At 38.7% G+C, this 23,262-nt stretch overlaps 1 protein-coding gene across 2 annotated transcripts in view; it reads left to right on the plus strand.

Moving 5' to 3' along the window:
- The window catches only part of LOC106883169 (receptor-type tyrosine-protein phosphatase alpha), a 206,493-nt gene extending 183,495 nt beyond the window's left edge, over nt 1-22,998 (plus strand). For both annotated transcript variants that reach the window (XM_052970235.2, XM_052970236.2), the window contains exons 23-27: nt 2,228-2,362; nt 5,115-5,249; nt 6,953-7,104; nt 18,492-18,627; nt 21,170-22,998. In XM_052970235.2, coding sequence (XP_052826195.1) covers nt 2,228-2,362; nt 5,115-5,249; nt 6,953-7,104; nt 18,492-18,627; nt 21,170-21,223 — 612 coding nt within the window. In that variant the 3' untranslated portion in view covers nt 21,224-22,998. The remainder of the gene's footprint in view (nt 1-2,227; nt 2,363-5,114; nt 5,250-6,952; nt 7,105-18,491; nt 18,628-21,169) is intronic.
- The last annotated feature ends 264 nt before the right edge of the window (nt 22,999-23,262 follow it).

A 23,262-nucleotide genomic window follows, 5' to 3' on the forward strand; every position in this document is an offset into this window, starting at 1 on the left:
CACAGGGCTTATTTTAAACCCTTAGACTGGTGGACTGGTTCATGTAACATTAGAAAATGTCTATACATCAGTGCCTGTGTGACACATGTCTAGAGTCCAGTAACCCCCTAATCCAGTGCACCTTAATCATATGATTTTCTGCGTTGTTAATCTATAACTGCAAAATTTGTGAGGTACTACCACCGTAAGCCAGAGTGAACCTGCTGATTAAGGGTTAACTCCATATTCCTTAAAGCAGGAACCCATTCACCACCAGATGCAGTTTAATGTCTTGCCTGGGACAGTTTCCAGAGGCAATATTTTAGTATCAACATTTACTATAAATGTACTTAATCTTATAGACAGCCAAATGGAATTGGTCACAAATGTGTTTGTTGTATTGATAATCATCTTTTGTCTTCTTTAATCTTTGATAAGTTTACTTCATGACAGTTAGGAATGTTGATTCAATGTATCTATGCATCACCAACAACAGCAATACACCACAAATATCATTACCATAAGCAACTCCACTATCAAAACCACCATCACCAACAACATCATCATTCATTTTATGACCTGTTTTTTTTTCATTTGCTTTCATGGGTTGGATGGTTCTCAAGGCATCTCCTCTTATGTTGTATCACCTAGTAACTAACATATACCAGCTATTTACTCTGTTGTTTTTTAGCATGATTTTTACAACTAGGTACCCTTCCTATTATCAACCACTTAACAGTATGGACTAGGTGCATTTTATCATACCACAGAGGTTGTCTGTAGTGGGTCTAAAAATTTCCCTGTAGCCTGTATCTGCCCAGATAAGCTTGTGTATGATGTGGCATATAAGCTTTCTGTTTCTTCCAATTGATCTTTTTTATCATTAACAATATCTTCAACAGCAACATTGTAGCATTTTCATCAAAAGTACTACTGCTGCTAACACTATCACCTAAAAAAAAACAACAACATCATTGCTATTGTAGTGACGTCATTGTCGGTATATTCATACAGCATGGTTATTCGGCTGTTGGTTGTTCGATCACTTGTCCGCTGTTCCCGTCACGAGTTAATTGCGACTCGAAGAGAGTGATACAAAACACGTCCTTCGCCCACGAAGTTGTCGTCGCAAGAGAAAGATAAAACGCGGGAAAATGTTGAGAGAGTCGAACTACGCATGCGCATGGGACTCTTCCTGTGTTCCTTCCGGAACTAGTCCCTGCGCATGCGTGGATGAAAACGCAGTAATGGCGACTGTATTTTGGCGCCAAATGACGTCACTACACTATTAATATCAACATCAGCTACAATATCACAAACACTACTGCTATAGTCAGCACCATCACTAGCATAAACACCTCTGCTGCCACTACTGTCAACAACACAACCATGAACTGATAAAGAAGTGTCCACACGATCTCTTGACTTGCAAAAAATAAGTCAAATCCCTCTCAAGTCACATCCTACTATCTTAAGAAGAATACATTTGATAATGCAATTCCTGATATACAAAACAGATGGAATGGTCACAGCTGGAATGCCTTTGATCTTAAGTCTACTTGATTAAGGCTGATCTGTTCCTAAACAAATCCAACCACAATGCATTTACTAACACTTTTGTTTTATTGTCGACAATCAAATCTTTTTGTCTGACTAAAATGTTCAACATGAGTATATGAAACACAAATGTAATATTTGTATTTGTATTTTCAGCTTCACCTTATGTATAGCATAATTATCTGGTCTAAAGCTAGTAAGAATAATTTTGATAAAGGGGTTCAAGTTAGTAGAGCAATGATTTCCTCTTAATTAATAGGATCGACTGTCACTCTGGCAATCAATGATAGAACATGTATCAGTACACGCATATCTTGTGCCTTCCTCTAAAGTATACCATAAAACACCAGGACCAGAAAAGAAAGAAATATTTGTAATGATTTCTTAGTAACCATCCAAACAAAATATTGATGTTATAATTAATTGTTAATTTAATATTTTCTACTATTTAGATGTATTCTGAATTCAACTTATTTCACCAACCTATTGTCGTCAATACTTATGTCATTTCTTATTTAATTATATTTCAGAGTAGTCCCTTGTCCTTTTTAAACCATAATTAGTCATTTACATAATGATTTGTTTTTCAACACTAACAGCATAGTTTTAATAGATTAAAACATCATATAAGTTGGTATTTTGCTATCAATGTTTATTAATTCTCTCTCTCTTTCGGTTTCTCCACATACAGGGTTACACCAGACAGATCGCATACATTGTAACACAAATGCCTTTACCAAAGACTTTAGCTGATTTCTGGCGCTTGCTTTATGATCATCAATCTGACACTGTAGTCATGCTGAATGACTATGACCGCAATGATAAGGTAAATTCGGATCTTTTTTAAAACGGGGGCCACATTTTTCATTAACGAAACACTTTGAAACTTGGAACACTGGTAGAATGTGTCATATAAAACATCTTTTTCTCTTAGTCTTCTTAAAAAAAAAAGAAATCCATAAATTATTCCATGTTAAAGTTGTCGTATTTCTGTAATTTCAACCAATCACTGACGTCCATTCAGCCGATATACATTAAGCGCCGACTACATAAACAAACGATTCTGAAACAATTAACCCTAACCCTAACTCTAACCCTAACCCTAACCCTAACTCTAACCCTAGGGTTAGGGTGAGGGTTAGGGTTAGGGTTAGGGTTAAAGCAAATTTAAAATGAAAAAAGCAAATAAAACGAAGAATCGTTTGTTTATGTAGTCGGCACTTAATGTATATCGGCTGAATGGACGTCAGTGATTGGTTGAAATTATCGAAATAAGACAATTTTTTACATGAAATAAATTCGAATACAAAAATATTTTTCTGTTCTATAACACAAAATAGATAAGTATACGAAGTTTGAAAGTCTTTCGGTACCAAAAACACTACGTAAAACATTAATGAAAAATGTGGCCCCCGTTTTAAAAAAGATCCGTAAATTCTTTTGATCAGCACCAGTAAAACATACTTTCATACTCAGTTACCCTGGCACCTAGAGTTATAGGCTTGCTACTTAGTAACCCTTGTTGCCTCAAAATTTTGTATCTGAATAATGTATAGGCGTAGGAGTGGCTGTGTGGTAAGTAGCTAGCTTACCAACTACATGGTCCCGGGTTCAGTCCCACTGCGCGGCATCTTGGGCAAGTGTCTTCTACTATAGCCTCGGGCCGACCAAAGCCTTGTGAGTGGATTTGGTAGACGGAAACTGAAAGAAGTCCGTCGTATATATGTATATATATATATATATATATATATGTATGTATGTGTGTGTGTATGTTTGTATGTGTGTGTTTGTCCCCCCAACATCGCTTGACAACCGATGCTGGTGTGTTTATGTCCCCGTAACTTAGCGGTTCGGCAAAAGAGATCGATAGAATAAGTACTAGGCTTCTAAAGAATAAGTCCTGGGGTCGATTTGCTCGACTAAAAGGCGGTGCTCCAGCATGGCCACAGTCAAAAGACTGAAGCAAGTAAAAGAGTAAAAGAGTATATCAACAATGTAGAATTATTACAATGCTGTGACATTCCCTGAAAATAGAAGAAATGAACAAATAATAAATACATTTATGATAATATCTTTGGCTAATGATTGTTAATAAATGGTTAATAGGTTTGGGAAAAAAATAACTAGAAATTCATCATCACCTTCTTTAATGTCTGTTTTCCATGCTGGCATGAGTTGGATGGTTTCACTGGAGCTGGTAAGGCTGCACCAGGTTCCATTGTCTGTTCTGGCATGGTTTCTATGGCTGGATGCCCTTCCTAATGCCAACCACTCAACAAAGTGGTACTGGGTGCTTTTAACATGACACCAGCACAAGTGCTTTTTATATGGAACTAGCACCAGAATGAGTTCTGCTGTGGTGGACAAGTCTGTATTTAAGAATATGAATCTCTCTTTCTCTGTACAGTCCTGTAGTGAGTCAGATAAGCTAGTGCGATACTGCATAGTAGAACGATGTTACAGCAATCAGCCAATCAGAGCTAAGGCACAATTATATCAAAAAACCAGTTCTCAACCTTAGAGAGAACTAAGCTTTTTTAGTGAGTTAGTGACCAACTGGTGAACTGTCAACACCTGCAGCTAAATTGAGAAATGCCAATGTTTGTTTCCACCAACTACTCTCTGCTACCAGGTAACTTATATTAACCCAAATGGTTTTAATACAAAAGTAAGTTATAAATCTTTCTGAGTCATACACACACCAGTTTCGCTCAACTATTAGTCATCTCTTGTCCACGTGTGATAGAATAAATCAAATATATTTTTGTAATGATGTCTTGTCATTTTTCACTGATGTGAAATTTCACTGTAATTAAGCCTTCTGATACACAACCCTAATTAAGCCTTCTGATATGCCATTTCACATCCTTCCCAAAGTTTTCTCTCATAGGAAATCCCCAGGTAACCTACAGTTCCTTTCTTTTTATTCCCCTCTATCTCTTTTTCCACCCAGTCTCTACTCTCATTCTCTCTTTCTTCCACTATTGAACGAAACCTGTCTTTTATCCTCTGTTAATAATTACACTTCTTGATTCATTCTCTCTCTCTTCCTATATTTTTTCAATCTCTTTACCTGATTCCTCTATTTTCACTTTTCCTGGCTACACAGAAGCTATGCGGAATCTCATCCAAAGACTGTATCATGTAATTCAAAGAACCAGCCTTGTCCCATACACAATGTCTTGCTGATTTTGCTTGAGGATTATGTTAAAATACATGGATAAACTTAATCTGTCATAGTTGAACACCACCACCTGGTTCTTGGGTGCCTTTAATAGAATTTCTATTCTGAAGATAACTTTTCCTTACCTCCTCTCACTGCCACATAATTTAGAAACAAATATATGCAGCCATTTGCACTACAATACAAGGAGTACATTGCCATGCCAATCAAACAACTAGAATACTCATTTTACTCTATTATACACCAGTTGCCTTCATCTTCTTTTGTTGGCTAATTCTCATTTCTCCCTTCTTTTCACTACCCACCTTATTCGATGCTCTCTCTCTCTCTCTCTCTCTCTCTCCCTACACATTCACAATATCTGTTTTAATAATTTCTGTTTGTTTTTTGTTAGACATGTGCTTTGTATTGGCCAGAGGAATATGGCTACACAGTGGAACATGGTCCACTGAGCATACAGTTATTATCATCATCTGAAATAGACCCTATTGTAGCTGTAAGGGTTTTTCAGTTGCGTCATGTAAGCAAGGTAAATACTTTAGTGTTAATTTCTCTTTCTCTCTTTCATTTATGTATTTTTATGAATATGATTTATTTTCGACATCAAGATATGAAGTGATGACTACAATAGAATTCCAGACAGAACACTGTGCTCTCTTTAGTCCTGTTTTTTTCTGTTCAAATTCTACTGGGGGTTGACTTTACCATTCATTTGTTGTCAGTCATGAAATTATGTACCAGTCAACTATATCTCTCCTATAAACTTAAGAAATTATATATTTTTAATGCCTAAAGCAGAGATGTATATGAAATGGTAAGGGGCTGGAATGAAATATCAAAGAGCAGTTAATTTCATTCCTTTGTACTCTTCATTCAAAACTCACCACAGTTGACTTTGTTTAAGGGTTTGTAAAATAAGTACCAAGCAATGTAGTAACAGTAACCAATTTCTCATCCTCTTGAAATTTAAGACCTCAAACCAATGTAAGACATTGCTATCTATTTTCAACATTATCTCACCTATTCTGCTACCTTTTCTTGATCTCTGATGGTTGTATGTGGAACCACTGGTGATGATAATTGTTTAAACCGGGTGATGAATATTTGTAATAACTTCTTTATTTCAGCTTCACATCTTCTCCTTTCATAGAAGAGCATTAAGAAAACATGCTCTAGTTCTGTAAATCAGTCTGTTTATCTGACCCCCTGTAATTAGAAGTATTCATTAAAGAGTTATCAATCCTACTGACTTCAGGGAATCATGAATGTCAGGGGTCATACCTTTCTTGAGAGCATCACTGTGATATTATTGATCTGGAAGTTAAATCTGAGCCATTGATTTGGTTTTCCAACTGGGATCTTACCACGTTTAACTGTGGCATGTTTAGTGTGTGTGTATGTATGTGTGTGTATACACACACACACACACACACACACACACACACACACACACACACACACACACACATATATTGTCAACAGATGAGATCCAGAGATGTTCAGTATAGAAAACTCTTAGTAGTGTGCAAATGATTTGAGCTTACACTCCAAAATCTTTACTGAGGACTAAGTCTATTAGAGGAATCCAGGTGAGCACATATGGAGATAATGATATAAATAAACAAATAAAACTACTTGGGTTAGATATACAAAATATATATATACATGTAAATAGAGAGAAAACAAAGACTGAAAATTTTCAGACAATGAAAATTCAAGTATATATATATAAATGTTTATATATTAACAGAGCAAACTTACACAGAGTATAAAGACATAGAAAATGAAAGGGGAGAAGGTATGGTGTTAAAGGTCCAACAGCTGTTTCTGTAGGGTCAGAGCTATTTTATAATGTTGGCAGATATAATTCACAAAAATATGCAACCAGTAATGGGGGCATATAAACATTGGGTAGGTCTGGCCTCTGTCTTCAGGGTAGAAAGATCAAAGTGTGTGTATGTGTGAGTTTATATATATATAAATTGAATTCAGCACTGCAAGTTAAATATAACTCTTTGTTTTTCAGGTTAGACATCTCACTTGTCTGGGAGGCACCTGTAAAAGTTGCTAGGTCCCTCTTGTGACTAACTTATTAAAATCACCACATAATAATGACAATATTTTCAGGTTAAACATTGTTAAATTGATATTCATTTACCTTATTCTCTTTCTAATGATGTAATGATATTTTTAAGGCATATGAAATGTTTTCCAAAACAATGATATTTTCAGGGTGAAGAACGAGCTATCAAACAGTTTCAATTTAATGCCTGGCCTGGAATGCAGAAACTTCCAAACACTGCTGCTTCAATAATTAGGTTATACAATCAAGTTCAAGAATGGCTGTCACAAAATGGAAAGGGACCAATCACTGTACATTGCATGTAAGTTATACTTTATACCATACATCTCTTGTATATAGTATGTAGTATTTATTATATGTTTTACCTTCTGCTAATTAGCTGCATATGTAATTCCAAAATTAAAGTAATTACACTCAAATGTACTAATTACAGACTTACACATGTATTTTAAAAATATCTTTTGAAACAATACACTTGTTACATGCTTAGTTATTTGCTATTTATGAGTAAACATCTAACAAGTGTTATATTATAATTTAGCGTTTAGAAAGATAAAAGTCTTTCATACGGGTTTGCTGCTTTCCCACTGCCACAGGAATTTTATAGTATCTTGATATGTATTGTAGTAAGGAAGAATTACACCAGATGACCAACCTTACTCTCATTTTTGACTTCCTATTCTTCAGGCAAAAAATGACTGAAGATATATCAGAGTAGTCATCATACTCTAAGATATGTATTCCACAATAATATTGCTGGATATTGTCTTTCCTTTCTCCACATCAAAACATAATCATTGATTATTAGGTTTTCTCTGCACAGTCTACTGAAAATCTAGTCTTTATATACATAGAGTGACAAATCTTTAAAGAACTTAAGACCTAGCAGTTACCCTCAACTATTTGTAGCTGGCTTGCCAATATCATTGCCTAGGATATGATGTTGACAAATGCAGACAGTTTGTGAAACCACAGGTGAGAAAGCCAGTGGTTAATGAGCTGTTCTGCAAAATGAATTGGATGGACCAATCACTGGATGTTAAGGAGGTATTGTCTCATCTCAACCCATCATACACCCCATGATCTTTGAAGCACACCAACTCCTGGTAAAATGTTAACAGCAACGTATTGATCAGCACAGTTTTGTTGACATGAAGGTTTTTGATATGGTCAGCAGGGGATGCCTTATGGAAGCCCATGGAGAAATGTACCAGTGACTTGTACTAGATGATGGAGCGATATCTAATACTTCACAATAACAAAGAGCATCAAGCAGCAGCATCCTTGTCCTTACATAGTTATATTTGCATAGTGCTGACTAATGCTTTCATCAGCAGCACCCAAGGTAATCATATCAAATACTGTATTGATGGTAAGACCCACTGTCTTCAAATTGTTCTCAATGACTGTTCTCTCTCAGCAGCTTCACAATAAGTAGACCGCAGTCATGTACCAGCCTTTTATGAAGAGACAAAGGCAAGTGGTCAGCAATTTTAATTACCTCAGCAATACACTTAGTATGTATATGCAAGGTGGGTAACTTGGTGGGGTGTAATAGTATAGATTTGAAGGAGGAAGTAAAGTGTATAGTGAAGAAAGCTTTATTTGTGGGGGTACTAATCACAGAGCTATCATTGTTGAAGAAAAGAGAATTTTGCAAAACTGGTGAATATGTTTTGAGCAAGGGACCAGAGCTATGAGCTACACTGGGAAGTGGGATAGTTTAAGGGTTGTGTGATACACAAAGGCACAGTTTGCAGTTTGGATAGTGGTCTTGTAAGATTTAAACATTATCCATTTTTGGGTATAGGTGAGTTTCTCCGGATGTTATAGGCTTTTCTTTTTAAACCCGAACAGTTGCAACACAGCTATGATGGAATCACTCGGGGGACTTAGAGTATTGAAGTTTTTGTATGTGTGTGGCAGATGTGGAGGGACATGCTTAAAAGGGTTGTTTCAATCACCTTTTCGAGCTGTTTCAGATGATCATGTGCTGTTAGGGATAATTAACATAAAAATGACCTGAAGTACCATGAAGTCTGGGACATATGGGTGATATTGTGCAGTCTGTGGATATGTGTTGAGTAGTTATGATGACATGGTTGACATAGACAATTACAGTTTGGTAGGGCTTAGGTTTGAAGATGAAATGTGATCAAGGGTGTTTGGGTGTCTATGTAACAATTTGGAATGTATGAAAGGATGAAACAAGTTAAGTATTGCAAAGAATTTGACTTCTTACCAGTAGTGTTGGTATGGAATGAGGATGTGTGCCCTGAAGAGTTGTGAGTGTTTAAAACACTAAAGATGAAGACTTCGGAAAAGGGTGAAGTGAGACATCATCATCATCATCATCGTTTAACGTCCGCTTTCCATGCTAGCATGGGTTGGACGATTTGACTGAGGACTGGTGAAACCGGATGGCAACACCAGGCTCCAGTCTGATTTGGCAGAGTTTCTACAGCTGGATGCCCTTCCTAACGCCAACCACTCAGAGAGTGTAGTGGGTGCTTTTACGTGTCACCCGCACGAAAACGGCCACGCTCGAAATGGTGTCTTTTATGTGCCACCCGCACAAGCCAGTCCAGGGGCACTGGCAACGATCTCGCTCGAAAATCCTACAGGAGCCAGTCAGGCGGTACTGGCAACGGCCACGCTCAAAATGGTGCATCTCATGTGCCACCCGCACAAGAACCAGTCCAGGGGCACTGGCAACGATCTTACTTGGCTTGCCGGGTCTTCTCACGCACAGCCCATTTCCAAAGGTCTCGGTCCGTAGTCATCGCCTCGGTGAGGCCCAATGTACGAAGGTCTTGCCTCACCACCTCAGCCCAGGTCTTCCTGGGCCTACCTCTTCCACGGGTTCCCTCAACTGTTAGGGTGTGGCACTTTTTCACGCAGCTATCCTCCTCCATTCTCACCACATGTCCATACCAGCGCAATCGTCTCTCTTGCACGCCACAACTGATGCTTCTAATGTTCAGCTTTTCTCTCAAGATACTTACACTCTGACGGGTATTCACATTGACATTACACATCCAACGGAGCATACTGGCTTCATTCCTTGCGAGCTTACGTATGTCCTCAGCAGTTACAGCCCATGTTTCACTGCCATGTAGCATGGTTGTTCGTACGCATGCGTCATACAGTCTGCCTTTTACTCTGAGTGAGAGTCCCTTTGTCGCCAGCAGGGGTAAGAGCTCTCTAAACTTTGCCCAGGCTATTCTTATTCTAGCAGCTACACTTTCAGCGCACCCACCCCCACTACTAACTTGGTCGCCCAGATAGCGGAAGCTATCGACTACCTCTAGTTTTTCACCCTGGAATGAGATAGAAGTTGTTTCCTGTTTGTTTGCAGTCTTTATTGCACCTGAACATCTGCCACAAACAAAAACTAACTTGCTAGTTAACCTGCCTTTGATGTTGCTGCACCTCTTATGTGTCCATAGCTTGCACCGGGTACATCTTATAGAGTTACTACCTACTCCTTTTCTACATACTGAGCAGGGCCATCTACCTGAAGGGGTTTGTGTTTTATCTACCTTCCTACTTATTAGGATTTTGGTTTTAGCTAGGTTGACTCTAAGGCCCTTCAATTCTAGACCTTGCTTCCACACCTGAAACTTCTCCTCTAGTTCTGATAGTGACTCCGCAATTAGGGCAAGGTCATCAGCATAGAGGAGCTCCCAGGGGCAACCTGTCTTGAACTCCTCTGTGATTGCCTGGAGGACTATGGTAAATAATAGGGGGCTGAGGACGGAACCTTGGTGGACCCCTACCTCTACCCGGAATTCATTGCTGTACTCATTTCCAACCCTCACCTTACTGGCCGCATCTCTGTACATGGCTCGCACAGCTCTCACTAGCCATTCTTCTATCCCAAGTTTCCTCATTGACCACCAGATAAGGGATCGGGGGACCCTGTCAAAGGCTTTCTCCATGTCAACGAAAGCCAGGTACAGAGGTTTATCCTTGGCTAGGTATTTCTCTTGCAACTGTCTCACTAGAAATAAGGCATCAGTAGTGCTTTTACCTGGCACGAACCCAAACTGCATCTCATCTAAATTGATTCGCTCCCTAATTAGTTGGGCTATGACCCTCTCTGTAACTTTCATAACCTGATCTAACAGCTTGATGCCTCTGTAATTATTTGTATCTAAAGCGTCCCCTTTACCTTTGTAGCAGTTGACTATGATGCTGCTACACCAGTCATAGGGTATGACTCCTTCGTGTATCACCTGGTTCGTAATACGGGTGACTAGGCTATAGCCAACACTGCCAGATATTTTGAGCATCTCTGCAGTGATTCCTGATGGGCCGGGGGCTTTCCCGGTCTTCATACTCTTAATTGCTTTATCTACCCTGGTACTATCAACTCGGATAGCTGGTCCCTCTATTGGGTCGACATAAGGCAGGCTCTCTTTCTCCCATTCATTCTCTTTATTAAGCAATCTATCGTAGTGGCATCTCCAGACCTCTTTCTTTGCATCCTCATTTAATGCAAGCGTACCATCATCCATGCGAACACATTTCTCTCCTACAACATCACTATTCTCTCTCCTACACTGTCTTGCAACCCGAAATACCTCGAGTCTTTGGTCCTCACGGCGCAGAACATTGGCAAATCTTTCCTTATCTGCTTCCCCTCTGGCTAAATAAACCTGTCGCCTAGCCTCCCTTCTGGCACATTGGTACAATTCCCTGCTACCACTGTTCTTCCAGTCCTTCCAAGCTTGTTTCTTTTGTCTAATAGCCCTGTCTACCTCCTTGTTCCACCACCACGTTACTCTGGGTTGGGAGGGGACCTTACACCACCCACAAATCTGGTCGGTGGCTTTCAACAGGTTGTCCCGCAGAAATCTCCAATTGTCTTCCACGTTGTATGATGCTATATCCCCTTCTATTTCGTTAAATGCTTCAAGTAACTTGTCTCTAAGTCTCTGTCCGTTTGCAGGGTCTTTAAGCTTCCACACCCTTCTTCTCCAAGCCTGTCTAATTCTGGGCACCCATTTTGCCTTGATCCCAAAGTCGCTAACTACTAATCTATGTTGTGGGGTACATTCTTCGCCAGGGTAGGTTTTGGCATTTATAAGCCACCCTCTTTCCCTATTTCTGGCGAGGATGTAGTCGATTTGGCTAGAGTGTCTGCCGGAGCGGTAGGTGACTAGGTGACTGGCAGGTTTCCTGAAGTTGGTATTGCAGACCATAAGATTGGTTGCATCACAGAACTCCAGCAGTCTGGTTCCCTCCTCGTTGCGGGAACCGAAGCCATAGCCTCCATGTATGCCATGGAAGCCCCCAGCACGACGTCCGACATGACCGTTGAAGTCTCCAGCCACAAAGAGAAGGTCCCTGTCACTCGTCGACGAGGTAGTTTGCAAGAGGGTGTCATAGAATTGGTCTTTCAGACCATCTGGTAGCCCAGGTTGAGGTGCATAGGCTGAGATGACAGTAGCTAATCTATGATGAAGCACTAGTCTGATCTTAAGTACTCTGTCACTTACTCTAACGACCTCGATTACCTTATCCACCCATTTCTCCGCTAGAAGTATTCCTACGCCCCCGACCCCGTCAGTGTTCCCTGCCCAGAAAATCTTGTACCTGTGTTCTTTGCCTGTGAGGAACCTTGCAGAACCTCCTCTCCATCTTACTTCCTGGATGCAGCACATATCTACGCATCTCCGTTCAAGCATCTCAACAATTTCACCAGATCTACCTTTCAGCGTGCCGACGTTGAGAGTGCCAATCCTAACAGTATGGGTGTTGGGGGTGTGGGCCTGTAGCCTGGGAAGAGGAAAAGCAGTGTCGTGTACCTGAAAAGAAAACTTGCAATTGGAAGAATTCATAAGCAAAACATTACCTACAACCTGCAAACATTTCTCAACCTTAATGCGCTACCCAAAGGTAGGGGAGAGGATGGCCAAGGCCACTAGATGGGTTCCGGGAGACAGCCGAGGTTGACAGGATGACAAAGGGATGAACTTCCAGTGGAGGGGGCGGGATGACAGAGGAATGAACTTCCGGTGGAGGGGGTGGGATGACAGAGGAATGAACTTCCGGTGGAGGGGTGGGATGACAGAGGAATGAACTTCCGGTGGAGGGGGTGGGATGACAGAGGAATGAACTTCCGGTGGAGGGGTGGGATGACAGAGGAATGAACTTCCGGTGGAGGGGGTGGGATGACAGAGGAATGAACTTCCGGTGGAGGGGGCGGGATGACAGAGAAATGAACTTCCGGTGGAGGGGGTGGGATGGCAGAGGAATGAACTTCCGGTGGAGGGGGTGGGATGACAGAGGAATGAACTTCCGGTGGAGGGGGTGGGATGACAGAGGAATGAACTTCCGGTGGAGGGGGTGGGATGACAGAGGAATGAACTTCCGGTGGAGGGGGTGGGATGGCAGAGGAATGAACTTCCGGTGGAGGGGGTGGGATGACAGAGGAATGAACTTCCGGTGGAGGGGGTGGGATGGCAGAGGAATGAACTTCCGGTGGAGGGGGTGGGATGACAGAGGAATGAACTTCCGGTGGAGGGGGTGGGATGACAGAGGGATGACAGACGAATGAACTTCCGGTGGAGGGGGTGGGAGGGCGGGTTACCGCCAGCGAGTAGAGAGGGCTCTTAATTGTAGATTTTAAATATTTGAGAGACAACAATGCATAAATCGTAATTTTTTAAAAGAGCAATGAATTCTGGGTGATTAGAATATAACGTAGCATGAATTTAGGAAGCTTAGAAAATGAATAAGCATGAATTTAAGACAACAACTGAGTTCAATTGAATTTCATGGAGAGAAACAAGATAAATAATAAGGGACAAAACTAAAGCGCAAGGTATTGAGATGTTTGAGGCCGTAAATAAATAAAAATCTCTATCTTATCTGCATCTTGGGTATTTCGTCGTAGTACGTCAGCGAGATAATTTAGAATGGGTTTCTCATTTATATATAGCCAGAACCTGAAGACCTTAAAGGAAAAACTACGAAGGGGGAGAGAGAGGATGGAGGGGTAGACAGAGGCATGGCGGGAGAAAAGATCATCATCATCATCATCATATATATATATAAAGAGAGAGAGAGAGAGAGAGAGAGAGAGGGGGGACCAGTCAAGCAGCACATCACGCTGTAATTCTTGGGCTGAGAAATCAACACTTAAAAGCCATAATTTTAAGGAGCGATAAGAATTTTTGAATAAAGGAAAATGGGTAGTGGTGGTGGGTAGGTACCGCCAGCGAGTAGAGAGGGCTCTTAATTGTAGATTTTAAATATTTGAGAGACAACAATGCATAAATCGTAATTTTTTAAAAGAGCAATGAATTCTGGGTGATTAGAATATAACGTAGCATGAATTTAGGAAGCTTAGAAAATGAATAAGCATGAAATATGCAGAGTTATTCAAAAAGAATGAAGCGATTTCATTTCGCAATATTTTAATAAAGAAAAGCAATAGAAAACTCCAGCTAAGTCACAAGTATTTACTCACAATCGACTTTTATTTCCTGTCTTATAGTGTGGCCACCACCTGCAGCACGGGCAACATCAATGCGATAAGAGAATTCCTCCCAGATGCACATCTGCTTGGCCCCTGACCTCACCATGTGTGATTTTTTCTTGTGGGGATATGTAAAAGATCACGTTTATGTTCCACTGCTACCCACTAACCTTGATGATCTTAAGCATCGAATAACAACAGCAATCAACTCAGTGGATCGTGATATGCTGATACGTGTTTGGGAGGAATTCTCTTATTGCATTGACGTTACCTGTGCTGCAGGTGGTGACTACATTGAACACTTGTAAGACAGGAAATAAAAGTCGATTGTGAGTAAATACTTGTGACTTAGCTGGAGTTTTCTATTGCTTTACCTTATTAAAATATTGTGTGATGAAATTGGTTCATTCCTTTTGAATAACGCTGTATACTCTTAAAGAGTTGCTGGTAGTTTGAGGAGTTGGCAAAGCAGTAGAGGGAGCATATGTATTTGGGTGCTTGAGGGAAGGAAACTTTGAGCCAGAGTGGCTATAAGTCACTATTGTTGATCACCAAGTGAGTGAGTGATGGAGAATGGAGTTTACAATTGTAGACACCACTTTTCAGAGTGAAGTTTGAGAACAAATGATTGTAGCCTGGACAATGGAAGTGGATTCTAGATAAGGGTCCAGAAATTGTCTCAAAGAGGAATAGGACATAGGTTTTGCATAGAGTTAAAGGTAATGAAATGGATGATAGTCCATAGATGTTAGAAGAGCAAAAATTGTCCATTGGGTTTAGTTGTGGTTTTTGATGTCTTGGAGAAGTGTAAAGTAGAAGTTAGTAAATAACATTGGTTTAGAAACTTAGTTTTATGTGAGTATGGAGGAGGACCATTGTATAAAGAAGTGCCACACATTCAAAAGGAATGGAACATGTAAAAGAAGATGAAGGACAACTTGGGAAGAAGTGGTTGAATCTCACAGAGGAAATGATGAAGGATCACATTGATTGATGCTACACATGGAAAAAGGGATGTTAAAATTGTGTATGTGCATATAGACATGTCTTTGGGTATATGTATATACATAAGTATGGTATTGGTTTTGACATAAATCATTCACCCTCTCCATTTCATCCACCCTCTGTTATCTATCACACTCTCACTCCTGTTCTTCTGGTGTTTTGCCACAATAAAATGCACCCTCTGCATCCTGTTAAATATAGGTTGAGAGCACCCCCAGTGCTGGTGCCACAAAAATGCATCCAATACTCTCTAAGAAGTGGTTGTTGTTAAGAACAGCATCTAGCTGTAGAAACCAAGCTAAATATATTTTCTGATGTAGGCACAAGGCCTGAAATTTGGGTGAGTGTAAAGCAAATAATGAAATTTTAAAGCAAGATATAACCCTTTGACTCATTTAGGAGAACAGCAACAACCCTTCCAACCCATGCCAGCATGGAAAATGGATACAAAACGATATTGATGATGATGACATACGCGTGTGTGTGTGTGTGTGTGTTGTAGTCAATACACATAAGAGAGTTTATCCATTCATTTCTGTATTTTTGAAGTTCTTCAAGGTGATTATTCAGATATAATGGTAGTGGAAATTGAATAAACACATACATACATCTTTGTCATTATCACCACCACAGCTATCATTATTTTATACTTCTTTTTTTTTTTTTTATATATATTTGGACAAATTAAACGGATCTTCTCAGTTTTGTACTGCATCTCATTACTTCTTGTGGTCTTTTTTTATTCTCTTTGTGAGGTTCACATTCCAGAGATCAGTTTCTATCATTTTTACTCTGCTTTTCTTAAGTTTTCTCCTCCTGCAAGTTCCTTCCTATATCTGTCTATTTATCTAGTCATCCACCCAAAATAATATTGTGTACATATTTTGATGTCCTTTAACCTGCAATTGGCTTCTTATATCTTTCCAAATGAAAATTACTTTTAGTAGAGAATGAGTGTTTCATAGATATCAATTGATGTACTGTAATACAAATAGAAGACAAATATTTTAATTTGATTTCACTTCACCTGTTTTGTGTGTGGGAATGATCAGTTGATTTCATAGAAATGTTTAACAGATAGATTTGGAACCTGTTCTGCATCTCAACTTCAAGACTATTCACATAAATATTGCTATTCTGTGAAATCTCAGATCAATAGGAAGTCTATCAAAATCACAAGTTCTTTATGCCTAAACTATCTGTGATGTTCTACCAACGATGCTGAACAATTAGCAAGGCTTGTGAACTTCTTGACTGTAAAACAGAATTTTCATTCATCTGTTTATCCCTAGGTTTTCTATACCAGATATCCCTTCCAGATATTGTCTACAGCAACAACATACAGAAAAACTGAAGCAACTAGTTGAAAAGAAATACTGAGTGAAAAACTACAGAATGATTTTGACACCTACAGAACAACAACCAAAGTTCAAATCTCTCCTTTGCTTGATGATCCTGAACACTTATCATCATCATCATCATCCTCATTGTTTAACGTCCGCTTTCCATGCTAGCATGGGTTGGACGATTTGACTGAGGACTGGTGAAACCAGATGGCAACACCAAGCTCCAATCTAATTTGGCAGAGTTTCTACAGCTGGATGCCCTTCCTAACGCCAACCACTCAGAGAGTGTAGTGGGTGCTCTTACGTGTCACCCGCACGAAGGCCAGTCAGGCGGTACTGGCAACGGCCACGCTCGAAATGGTGTCTTTTATGTGCCACCCGCACAAGAGCCAGTCCAGGGGCACTGGCAACGATCTCGCTCGAAGACCCTACGAAGGCCAGTCAGGCGGTACTGGCAACGGTCACGCTCAAAATGGTGCATCTTATGTGCCACCCGCACAAGAGCCAGTCCAGGGGCACTGGCAACGATCTCGCTCGAAGACCCTACGAAGGCCAGTCAGGCGGTACTGGCAACGGTCACGCTCAAAATGGTGCATCTTATGTGCCACCCGCACAAGAGCCAGTCCAGGGGCACTGGCAACGATCTCGCTCGAAGACCCTACGAAGGCCAGTCAGGCGGTACTGGCAACGGTCACGCTCAAAATGGTGCATCTTATGTGCCACCCGCACAAGAGCCAGTCCAGGGGCACTGGCAACGATCTCACTTGGCTTGCCGGGTCTTCTCACGCACAGCACATTTCCAAAGGTCTCGGTCAGTAGAGACATACTTGCATCTGCCAGTTCTTTCTGCATTGTTGTACAAAAGTTATTCTATAACTTGCTCAGCTTTCCATATTCCACTTTCCATTGAGAAAGGTTTTATTGGGAACATTGATGTTAACTGCAAATTGGCCAAAATAATTTGAAACTCTTGCAGTTAGACAAATGTTGAAATGTGTTATAGTCACTTAGTACACATTTTGTGAACCCTTGCTAAATAATTTGCCTATTGGTAGCAAGGCCACAAGGTTTCTAGATGATTTTTGGTAAATACTTTCTTAAAGAAAGCTGTAAGAGCTGCTGTTATGAACATATTTAAGACTCATTCTTCATTTTGGAATTTGGAATAGAGAGATGAAACTGAATATTAACATGAACAAGCAACTACAAGATACAGAAGACTGCAGCTTGGCTGATTTTCTGTTTTGTATTGGTGTAAGAAGGAACAACTAAGTCTGATAGCAAGATCAAATGTCCAAATGGAGTTGAGGTTGTATCTGATGAGATGAAGGTGTATGTTGCTCTGTTGTAGGCATAGTGACAAGGATAAAAAAAATGCCACCAACATAACTGAGTTTTCTAATGTTAAAAATTTCTTAACTTTATATCATCTAGATCCTTAATCTAAGTAAATTTCCATTTAAATGCATTTTTTCCAGTACTTATGTATCTTTGTATTTTTTTTTACTTCTAATGTTCACCATTCATTATTATCAACAATGATGACAGTTGCTCCTAAGCAAAGTGACAACAAGTATATGTATGTGGTGTGTATAGCACTGCACCTTGCATCTGAATATGACAATTGTTCAACTATATAATGGGATATTATTATTATGTGTGTGTATCCTGTTACATAGTGATATAATGTGGAGTGCAGTAAGGCTAGTTTTTTCCTGTTTATGTTTGTTTCCCTAACTTTACTCTATAATGAGAATGTACTATTACAGCCATTGACCCTGTATATGTATACACACACACACACACACTTCCCAATAGCATTACATGTGTGTTGTTGTTTTTTTTTAGGGATGGGGCACGGCGCAGCGGTCTGTTTTGTGCAATCAGTGCTGTTATAGAGAGAATGAAAGTAGACAGGGAAGTAGATGTCTTCCAGACTGTGAAACAAATTCGTGTAAACAGATATCAATTCATTGAAGATGTTGTAAGTATTTTAATGTTACATTTGATTCCAAACATTTTTGTTTTTATTATGGTCTGGAAGAGTTCCATTGCTACCCCAGAGGTAACTACTTTTCATCCATTTAGGGCCAATGTCTGTATTAATCTATTACACTCTTTCTCAAAACTTATTAGTCCTGTGTCTATATAAAAAAAATTATTCCATTGTAAGACTCCCACCAAAATTTTTGGTACTGTGCCTGTCAAAATGGCTTTAGTTATATCCATCTATGTACTGAGTTCAATTCCTGCCAGTGTCAGTTTTACCTTTTATTTCTCCTAGCTTGAGAAAAAAAATACCTGTCAAATACTGGCATCATTTCAATTGATAGTACTAATGTTCTGAGTTCAGCTACCACCAGAATTCACTTTTCATCCATTCAGGGGTTGTTAAAATATCTATCAATGAAGTACTGAAGTCAATTACATACACTACTCCTCTTTCTTGTGAAAAAAGAAGCAAGGATTAACAAATGATAAAGCATCAGACTAAATACATGCAGTGTTTAAGTTTTTACTGTCTACATTCTGAGTTCAAACCCTGCAAGGATTAACTTTGCTTGTCTTCTTTCTAAGAATGATAAAATAATCAGTTATCATAAACTGGACAGAGAATTGAATTGGCAACACATCCTTTCCTCCCATGTAAACATGTAACCTTGTGCACATATAGTAAACTATTATCATTGTCTGCACTTCTACGTCTATTCCTGAGACTAGTTGTATTGAACTTGTTATTACTCTCACAAATTGCCAGAAACATGATTTAGACAAATCTGATAATGTCTGTTAATTCACAACTAAGCTGTTCTTTAATTCTATTTTGGCCTTGCATGGGTAAAGAAAAAAGTAACATTTCTGTTTGCTGATTATAGTACTTAAAATATGATGAAAATTGTGTAAGTTAGGGGTGTCAGCTATATTTATTTATTTTATTGACGTTATCGATAATAAATACAAAAAAAAAATAAATAAAGATAACAATTAACACTTCTATTTTGCAGTTTCATATTCATGATTTCCAATGCTACAATTTTAGAAGATGAAGGGTAGTATCCATAACTTTTTCAGGTTTTCCAATGCTGGTAACATTGATTTGACCAGTTCCCAGCCTGAACATCTGCAGATCAATGTCTACAAACTAAAAATAGGTGGGGAGTGTCTGGCCCCAATACTTACAACAGAGTTATCTCTGTTAAGGGCAACCAACAACTCTTGGTGATGGTTAGGCCTACTATCCATGGCTAACATGGTTGTGTATTGGAGCAATTGTTTTTACTTTTGGATGATGACTCTTTCCACTTTCCTGTCACTAGCAACCTAACTGTGGAAGTGGGGAGTAATGAGGTCCTGTGCCCTTGTGAAATGAGACACAAAGACTGCAGTGGTAACATTTGAAATTGTGACTAAATATGGTATCAGTAGTTAAATATCTCATAACCTTACAACCTTTGAGCACCCTGCCATCTGTCTGTCTGTCTCTCTCTCTCTCCCTCATAGCTCTCTCTTCTTTCCACATGGGTAAGCCATGTATTCACTGCTTCAGCATGACACCTACTCCTGTCCCTCTCTCTTACTTTCTTATCCCTCAATATGATATATACATACCCCACTCAGTCGAGGGGTCTTGTGGGTACTTGATGACCTCACTAGTGCGTCATAAAAAAAAGAAAAACACTCAGTACACTCTCTGAAGTGGTTAGTGTTCGGAAAGGTATCTAACTACAGAAACCATATGAAAGCAGACATTGGAGCTTGGCACAATCCTTTGGTTTATATACTCCTATTAAATCATCCAACCCATGTCAGCATGGAAAAAGGAACATTAAATGATGATAATGTTGCTCTAATACATAATTATGAAGATTTAATGACTAACATCATATCATTCTGAAGCTGAAAAATTGTTTTGTGACTCAAGATTTACACATGGAAGCAGTGTATTTTTAAAGCAGTGCAAGTGCTACTGCACTGAACAAAATGTCTTGCAGTCATGTCCCCTTGCATTCTCAGTTCAAAATGTATATTGATCAAAAATTGATTTTGCATCTTTCTAGGGATTCGTACAATGAAGTACTAATTGAATTCTTGGTTATGCATAATCCATCTGTATGTAAACACATTGTTGATATAATGTTACTGATTATCTGTACTAGCATGAATTGAAGTGGAAATATATATAAACAAAAAAGTTTAGGTGTTGTGCCATAAGATAGTTGTGAGTAATGTTATGCAAGAGTCTGCATTGGAGATTCACGGCCAAGACAGTCTTTACTTTATTTCATAGCACACTAACATGCACACTCTTTCTGACCTTTTTAAAAATACATATTTTTTTAAACTTTAGTTCCTAATGTCACTGACAAAGACTTATTCCAGTATACTTATTATTTTTTACATGAATCCTCACAAATTCTATTGAACGGACCATACTAATGTATGGTGTAATATATATATATAAATTCTTTCATTATTGTTTATAGAAATCATCCAATTTTCTTTTTATCTTTTTTTCTTCCCTAAAGGAGCAGTATGATTTTTGTTACAAAGTTATACAACAGTATTTAAACAGTCAATGAAAGTGAGAAGCTGGTATGAAGATTCCATGGTTATACACAAATTCTTGTTATGAAGGTATCACTGCCGAACGATGATTTACAAAAACAAATGATCCATTATTTCTTTAGTGCCGTACTTTTGGTGAATATATTCCCAGAACCAGGGAAAGTATTCATTCAATATGCAAAAATAAAGCGAAAAAAGCAAGCTGTTCATTGGACCATCGTTCTATCCCTCTGTCCTTGTCAATTAATTTTATGAAACAACTGAGCTACAGGCCAATCCAAACAAGTTATAAATCTCATTTCAGTGCCAGTCTTAGGTCACATTGTTCACTGTGACCTTTGCTGCCTGCCTATCTGTCTTTCTATACCTACCTACTTGCCTATCTACCCATCTATCAGTCTGTTTATCTATCTGACTGTGTCTGTATATCTCTCTACATACTTACCTACCTATTCATATATTTATCTATTTGTCTACACTCTCCGGTATCCAGGTTGGTTCTTTGCTCTTAATCTCTTCATTAATATGCAATCTGCTAATCTAATGTAGATAAGCATGTAAGAAAAAAAAAAAAGAATGAAATCAAATCTGTGGTAGGGACAATTTTTTTTTTTGTCCTTCTGCTCCACCGTACCCCTTTAATTTTTCATCTTTGGAAATTCCTGACTTTTATTATTATTATATTGATATAACTATTTTTCATTTAAAAAAAAAAAAAAATGCATTTTCAAACACGTTATTTGTAAATTTTTTTGCTTTGCTTTTATTTCATTTTTATTTTATTTCAAATTGTTGTGCCCCACTGACTTTGTCCTGCTGATCCAATTTGCCCCACTTTCTCTTCCCTTGTTCATCAAATATGAATTTTTTCTTTAGTTAAATTTATTATCATAAGGGTGGTGAATTGGCAGAATGGTTTGTGCTGGAGAAAATGCCTTGTGTTATTTGTTCTGGCTCTTTTACATTCTGAGTTCATATCCTGCCAAGGTCAGCTTTGCCTTTTATCCCTCCAGGCTCAATAGAATAAAATATCAGTCAAATCTTGCGGTTGGTTTAATTGACTCACCCTCTCCCCAAATCTAGGGCCTTGTGCCTATATTAGAAATGGTTATATATTGCATAGTGGATTGGAAAAATAGTTAGAGCAGCAGAAAAATGTCCTGCAGTATTTGTGCCAGCTCTTTCCATTCTGAGTTCAATTCCTGCCCAGGTCAACTTTACCTTTCATCTTTTTGGAGTTGATAAAATAAAGTACCAGTCAAATACTGGGGTTGATGGTATCGACTAACCCCTTCCCTTCACAATTGCTGGCCTTGTGCCTAAATTTAGAAACTATTATTATTGTTATATTTTATTTCGTTAAATTTTTTTATTTATAATTTTTCTTTTACTTCAGACATTTTATTCACTTAACCCCTGCCCCTTGTTTACACTTAGTGTAAAAAAAGAAAAAGCAAACAGAGAGAAAGGCAAAAAAGAAAAAAAAAATCTTTCCCATCATTTCATTATGCTCACCCTACTAGCCCTGTTCCCCACCCCCTGTATCTGAAACCCACTACAATATTGAACTGCTGGAAATGGTAAAAAATATTCTTCTTGATAACCAACTGATATGAAAGAAAATGATAAATATATAAATAAATAAAGGAAAGAAGAAAGAAAGCAAACTGTTCCCTTTCATATGAAAAGCAAAAAAAAAAAAATTTTAAAAAAGAGAAAGAGGAAAGTTTCAACAGAAAATATACTTCAAAATGAGGAAAGACGCTAAATAAAAAATGTTTTTACAAGTTGTTATGGTTGAAGTCTTCCCTGAACAAGCCTCATCTTAAACATGCTTCATTCTCTCTCTGCTTTCCTCATATATCTATATATACACACGTTGTATTCTTTTCTTGGTTTCAGTCACTGGACTGTAGCCATGCTGGGACACAACCATGAAGAGTTTTATTGATCTGAATTACTTCAGTCTGATCTTTATTTCATCAAAATCTATTTGTCAAGCTGCTAAGTAATGGGACTTGAAGGGAAACAAAATAAACAATGTGAATGTATG

Source organism: Octopus bimaculoides, chromosome 8 (assembly GCF_046866305.1).
Source record: "Octopus bimaculoides isolate indiv1 chromosome 8, ASM4686630v1, whole genome shotgun sequence".
Lineage (NCBI taxonomy): Eukaryota > Metazoa > Mollusca > Cephalopoda > Octopoda > Octopodidae > Octopus > Octopus bimaculoides.